General features: G+C 49.5%; 1 protein-coding gene across 1 annotated transcript; it reads left to right on the top strand.

Annotated features, from left to right (window-relative positions):
- The first annotated feature begins 394 nt into the window (after window positions 1–394).
- Window positions 395–3927, top strand: SP5 (Sp5 transcription factor). Its single transcript, XM_041722485.1, has 2 exons — window positions 395–591; window positions 1335–3927. Exons 1-2 carry the CDS (start codon window positions 541–543, stop codon window positions 2478–2480), a joined length of 1197 nt encoding a protein of 398 aa, XP_041578419.1. The 5' UTR covers window positions 395–540; the 3' UTR covers window positions 2481–3927.
- Window positions 3928–7010: the final 3083 nt, after the last annotated feature.

Raw genomic sequence — 7010 nt, forward strand, 5'->3', positions numbered from 1 at the left:
AGTGTCTCCAGCAACCCCGGCGCGGGTCTCCAGGCGGCAAGGCCCCCTTTGATCAGGAAAATCCAATTATTTGTGTATATACATTTCCCACATAGTGATTACTTCATTAATTGTCCCGCCTTTATCTCCTCCCTTCCCATCCCCCCTAATAATCAGTTCTTTTATCCCGACCAACAAACACACCATAGGAGCTTTGTGGATTCAAAGGATTTGCTTTCGCTTCTGAAAGAGCCGCTATTCTTTGATGATTGGGTAGCGGCAAACTTCAAAGCCATAAATCTTCCCTCTGACTGGCTGGCGGCCCAGCAAAGTCCTTATCAAATTCTTGGAGGTGATCCTGAAGCGCTCAGACCGCGCGCGGGCCGAGCGAGCGGGGTGCGGCGAGGGGCGCCGGCGGGGAGGCCGGGAGCGCGGGGAGGGCGCCGGGGGGCGCCGCGCGGCCGTGCGCCCTCGCGCCCTCGCGCCCTCGCGCCCTCGCCTTCGGGCCCCCATGCCTCGGCAGCGCCCTGCTCCGCAGCCAGCGGCCCGCGGGCAGTAGCGATGGCTGCCGTGGCCGTCCTCCGGAATGACCCTCTGCAGGCCTTCCTCCAGGTCAGGTCTGGGCTCGGAGGGGGCGAGGGGGAGCTGGGCAGGGGGCGCGTCCGGATCGGCGCACCCCGAATTCCGGGCACCCCGAATCTCAAAGGGACCCCGGCTCGGTGGATGCCGCAAGCGCCAGCCCGAGGGGCGCCCACGTCAACTTCGCACCTAGCCTGGGCGTCTGGAGGGAGTGTGGCCTTTGGGGGAGGGACGCGCGGGTGGGGCGGGGCGGGGCGGGGGTTCGGCCTCGCGCGCCAGGCTGAGAACCGGGCCCGGGCTCACCGGGCTCACCGGGCTCACCGGGCGGGCCCTCCCGCTGACCTGCAGCCTGGGGCGGGCGGAGGAGGAGCTCGGAAAGAGAGTCGCGCGGAAAGAGCTTAAAAGATGGGCGGGCGCGCGGCCGGCGGCGGGGCCGTGGGGGTTTCCGCCCCCCTTCGGGCCGCCGAGCCGGGAGCCGCGCGTCGGGTCCCTCTCCCCGCCCACCTTGCGCCTGCTCTCCCGGGGTCCGGATGGCGTCCGTCCGCACCGAGTAGTTCACGGGAAGCGCTCGGGCGCCCCGCGTTCAGGGAGCGCAGGCACCAAAGTTAACCGTCCGGGTGGGGGCGTGCGTGGGGGCGCTGGCGGGGGCGGGCCCCCGGGCCGGGGCGCGCGGCGCTGCAGCAGCCGGCGTGGGGGCGTCGGGCCGGCCCGGAGACCGCGCTCGGAGCGCTAACCCTTTGTCCCTTCTCCGCCCTCCCCCGCCGCCGCCCATGCAGGACCGCACCCCCAGCGCCTCCCCGGACCTGGGCAAGCACTCGCCCCTGGCGCTGCTGGCCGCCACCTGTAGCCGCATCGGCCAGCCCGGAGCCGCGGCGCCCCCGGACTTCCTGCAGGTGCCCTACGACCCCGCGCTGGGCTCGCCCTCCAGGCTCTTCCACCCTTGGACCGCGGACATGCCGGCGCACTCCCCGGGCGCGCTGCCGCCCCCGCACCCCAGCCTGGGCCTCACGCCGCAGAAAACGCACCTGCAGCCGTCCTTCGGGGCGGCGCACGAGCTGCCGCTCACACCCCCCGCAGACCCCTCGTACCCCTACGAGTTCTCGCCCGTCAAGATGCTGCCCTCGAGCATGGCGGCGCTGCCCGCCAGCTGCGCGCCGGCCTACGTGCCCTACCCCGCGCAGGCCGCGCTGCCTCCCGGCTACTCCAACCTGCTGCCCCCGCCGCCCCCGCCCCCGCCGCCCACGTGTCGCCAGCTGTCCCCCAACCCGGCCCCCGACGACCTCCCCTGGTGGAGCATCCCGCAGGCGGGCGCCGGCCCGGGGACCTCCGGGGTGCCGGGGAGCAGCCTCCCGGGCGCCTGCGCCGGGGCCCCCCACGCACCCCGCTTCCCCGCCTCCGCGGCCGCCGCCGCCGCCGCCGCCGCCGCCGCCCTGCAGCGGGGCCTGGTGCTGGGCCCGTCGGACTTCGCGCAGTACCAGAGCCAGATCGCGGCGCTGCTGCAGACCAAGGCCCCCCTGGCGGCCACGGCCAGGAGGTGCCGCCGCTGCCGCTGCCCCAACTGCCAGGCGGCTGGCGGCGCCCCCGAGGCGGAGCCCGGCAAGAAGAAGCAGCACGTGTGCCACGTGCCCGGCTGCGGCAAGGTGTACGGCAAGACGTCGCACCTGAAGGCGCACCTGCGCTGGCACACGGGCGAGCGGCCCTTCGTGTGCAACTGGCTCTTCTGCGGCAAGAGCTTCACGCGCTCGGACGAGCTGCAGCGGCACCTGCGGACTCACACGGGCGAGAAGCGCTTCGCCTGCCCCGAGTGCGGCAAGCGCTTCATGCGCAGCGACCACCTCGCCAAGCACGTCAAGACGCACCAGAATAAGAAGCTCAAAGCTGCCGAGGCCGGGGTCAAACGGGAAGACCCGCGGGACCTGTGAGCCCCCGCCCCGGGGTGACTCGAGGCCCCTCCCGCCTCGGACTCCCGCCCCAGCACCTCCTCGGGGAGGCTCGGGGCGCTGTGGGCACCTGGCCCCGGGCAGACCCAGCAGGCGCCTGCGCCTCCCCCGCCCGCCGAAGGGGACCCTGTGCCCAGGAGGAGCCGGGAGGTAGGGTTGGGAGCTCCGCGTCACCCAAGGGCGGTTGCGAGCCCTGACCCATCGCCACCGCCTGGGAGATCTACGGTTTGGGGGGACCACACTGGGCTGACCTTGTATATATAGGGAACACTGCTGAATTAAAGCGGAAGGACCTTGGGAGATTTGAAATAGTGCTCGGGGGTTTTTTGTTTTTTGTTTTGTTTTGTTTTTTTTTTGTTTTTTTTTGCTAGGACCAGGCCGGGCTTTGTACAGGTTATTTAATAGCTTTGTTAAAAGAATAATTATAATAATTATAACATTAATGAAAATGTTACTTTTGTTCTCAGCTCCATGCAGAGCTACACAGCATGAAATGTCTCTGTAAAGCAATCAGCAGTTGCGTGAAAATAAATACTTTAACTCCAGGGTCAGCTCGAGACAGTCTCATTTGATCTTTTCTTCTTCTTCTAAAACGGTCAGGTTTCACCTCGAAGACAGCTCCTGTAGGCTGCCCCTACGGAGGCCTCTTTGGTTTGGAAGGGTCTGGGCAAGTGTGTCGGGTTCAGGGATGGAGGAAGTAAGTGAGTGGGGCAGGGTCAGATTTGTGGTAAAGAGGATAGATCATGCGGCCTTTGGACTTGACCGGCTTCTATTAAAATTTTGATACCTGCTGCACATACGATGCACGTTCTTTTATCTGGCGAGTTCCCTGTGGCTTTCCATTTGGTGGTACTGTGGGAAGAGAGGTCACACTAGAGCTTTGCTTCCTCCTGGCAACGGGTTATGCTAGTGTCTGGAGAGGTACTGGAGACCCAAGGATCTGTTCACAGATGCGATTTTGGAGAGTTACAGGGAAACTGGGGGCCCTCCTTCAAGTTTGGTCTTTGCTGGGGGGAAGAAGCTGTTACCTCAGCCCTGTTGTCTTGCTTGTTTTCTTCTTAATCATTATGCTGTGAAAATCTTAACAGTCTTGCTTCACAGTAGCCACTTAGGGACTTTTGGCTGGGTCTGGAAGTTTAGTTCCATTTCGTATCTTGGGGTTTTATTCTTTTGAATCCTTGAAGTAGACCAAGATTTGCTCAGGGAGGAGCCAGGAATACTACCATCTAGGTTTCTTACCTGCCTCTTAAAAAAGTTTACAGTTGTTTTTTCAAGTGTCTCAGTTCCACTGGCTACTTGATGTTGTTGGCTAATATATTTTTTTTAAACCTGAAACTGAAGTCTTAAACTTCTGATTTAGAATTATCAAAGAAAGAAAATTATCAAAGAATATTTGTTAATATGTTAAACTTGCATCATTAATGCCAGATTTCAGTGGAGCTGAATAGTCTTTTCATGGCAGTGGAAGTGTATATAAATTGATAGGATTTCACAGTTTACAAATTGTTGTTACCTTTCCTTTTGTTTGAAGTCAAACTGAATGGTAAGGTCTTAAAAGCTAGGGGAAGGTTGTGCTGGAGACTTACAGAATTAAGTAAAACACAAACATCAATATAACAGAGATGAAATTACCTTTGTATTTCTAACAAATAGCATTTTACTCTAATATGAGACGAGGTAGTAAAAGAATATTAGGATCATTGGGGAGATAAGCCTTAGCACCAGCTGCTCTCATTAGAGATTTTGGAACTATCTAGTGACAGATTGGCATATGAGTCTTCAGAGGTCTTTACCTGGGAAGGGCAGTTTGGTTAGCTAAATTTTCAAGGGTGTGATGGTTTTGCAAGCAATAGTAATAAGAAGGTTGCTACACAGTTACACTAAATACATCTAAGTGTGTAATCTTAATCTAAATCAAGATTCTTAAGAATAATTTCTATGAAGGGTTGCAGAAACTCATCTGAGCCCTGTCCTGGGATGGGCTTCAGCGCTAGGAAAGGTTTTTTTGGCAGATAAGTAGGGAAAGAGAAATCCTGGTGGAGGATTTTCCACCAGGAAAATTTTCTGATTTTCAACTCAGAAAAGTTGAAGTGATTCTCTCATTGAAAGAGAATGCCCTTGGCAGGAAAAGTGGCAACTCTGAAATAAGTTTGCGAGCTGTTATTAACAGCCATAATCATCTAGTGTCTAAACAGATAAAATGTTGAAGATAAAATTTTCCTATAAGTTTATCTTTATTAAGAGAGGAACTAGATAAAATATATGGCATTTATGTAAAAATACAATATATATAATTTTTAAAAGCAAAGCAGTCATTTGATGACAAAATGACTTTCTTATGTTTTCACTTATAATTAAGGATTAATAACCTGCAAACTTAGAAAGTATGGTAAAAGTACAGTTTCTAGGCTAACTTGGTACAGTTGAAAGACTGTTCCTTACTGTACCACTGCAAATTTGTGTTCCAATTACTTTAGAAAAATTATCCAAGTGGAAGCCAGAAAGCCACAATGATATGATATGATATGATATGATATTATTATCCAAATGTAGGAAACCATTTCATGTTTATACTGAAAAATAAGCTAATAAATCAGAAATAGAAGTTTGACAGTGCAGAAATGTATTTGATTTTATAAGCTGTTAAAATTTGAACTGCTACCACATGCTGTTTCATAAAACTGCAACCATTACCACTTAGAACTTTAAAAACTATTTAAAATAAATCAATATGCCAGAAATAATATGCATAAGTGATATATAATTAAGTACAGTTAGCAGAAAGTTTTTAAAAATTCAAGTTAAAAGAAGTTCAGAAACATGACAATTAAATGTAAACTAAAATTTATTTTTTATTTAGAGTTTTGCTAACATCGAAAAAGAAAGTTTAATCTACCAACTATATTCAAGGCTTTACTTAAAGACCCTCACACCCAATTCATTAAGTTTTAAAAACGAATTGAAAATATGTTAATGATGGTCTTACGTACATTTTTAAAGCAACTGTTTTAGTAGTGTGCAAATATAACAAAGTATCATATTTTAGAAAATTCTAAAATTAGTGTGATATGATTGCTTTAAATTTAACAATTGATAAATGAACCATTTTGATCAAGAACTTAGAACATGGAGAAATCGAGTTAATCTATGATTTAGGTGATTTGGAATTATGTGTTTCTGAACTTATTAACAATACTCCAGCTTTCTCAAGGGAAAATTGTGCAAATTTACCTTTGACTGACCACTAATTTGTAATAATTCTGGTAATGAATGGAAGTAAATTATGTTAAAGAATATATAACTGTATCATTTATTGTGTTAGCGTAGTTTCAGTTAGAATTCAAATCTTATAACCATATTGTGTATATTGTTTTAAATTATTTTGCTGTTAGTCAATGGAACAAGGCATGCCATTTTAAAAACTAATCTTGATGAACAGGCTTCTTGCAGGAACCTATTTGAAACAATGATATTTGTAGACAAGGCAGTTTTTCACCCTGACCTGCATTGTTTCTGTTCTGATACTGTGAGTTTTTAAGAAATCCGTTTAAAGCTGCACATTTAGTGTTTTCCTTTTATTTTGGTTCTGCTGTGACAGTTTCACAGAATGTTATTATAGCGGTAGCAGTGACTTCAAATTCATGTAAACACCTACAAAGGTGTTTAGGTCTCTAAAATTGCAAACTGCTTTTACTTGCCTTAGCTCTTCACATTAAATATTGATAAGTTGAAGTAAATTGATGATATCTCACTGGGAAATGATCTGTGTGGTGGAATCAACAAATCCAACCCTCTAGCTCTGTTTTTCTAGTAAATGGAATGAGGGTTTGCTAATATCCCAAATTGAGGGCTACTCCAAAACAAGTAATATTAACGTTCTATCAGATATCATTACCTACCTCTGGTTTACATGATAGAGGGAGACTTTAAAAGGGTACGAAACCAAGGGCAGCTTTGAAATATGGGTATGTGCCAGCATAGTTGATGAACCAGGAAAAAAATCTAGATAGAAAGATGTATGTTGGCAGTGAAATCTATATTTAGATTAATGCACCAAAAGGATACATTTCATTATTGGGCCACTATACTGGTAACCTGATTGTTGTGGTATCCGATATACATAAACAGTACATTTTTCTCTGGTGATGTTTGGACTCAACACATTTTTCCATAAAGATCTTTGTGTCAATTGCTCCTCCCTTGATTGTTTTTAAAGAATCTGCAGTGTTTCAAATTAGTTTATGGACATTGTAAAACAGCTTACATAATGTTCCTTACTATTAACAAATAAGTCATACTGTTCAACAAAGATGTAATCAAACAGCTTATGGGCCATCACAACTTTTTTCGATAGTTTCGGTTTTACTAGTACAACTTACTACCAATTGTAGATTTGCATGCGATGATTGATATACTATATATTTTCATGCTGACAGTTTGATGACTTCCCTTTCTAGACTCTATATACTTTTTCTTCCATGTCTTTAGTGATTATGCTGAAGCATAATCCCC

This window comes from Vulpes lagopus, chromosome 11, assembly GCF_018345385.1.
Source record: "Vulpes lagopus strain Blue_001 chromosome 11, ASM1834538v1, whole genome shotgun sequence".
In the NCBI taxonomy this organism is placed as follows: Eukaryota; Metazoa; Chordata; class Mammalia; order Carnivora; family Canidae; genus Vulpes; species Vulpes lagopus.

What these genes read in the sequence shown, in the direction of transcription:
- SP5 (XM_041722485.1), top strand. Translation starts at nt 541, where the DNA reads ATGGCTGCCGTGGCCGTCCTCCGGAATGACCCTCTGCAGGCCTTCCTC. An exon ending in CTCTGCAGGCCTTCCTCCAG is followed by an intron (nt 592 to 1,334) that starts GTCAGGTCTGGG and finishes CCGCCCATGCAG; the next exon opens with GACCGCACCCCCAGCGCCTC.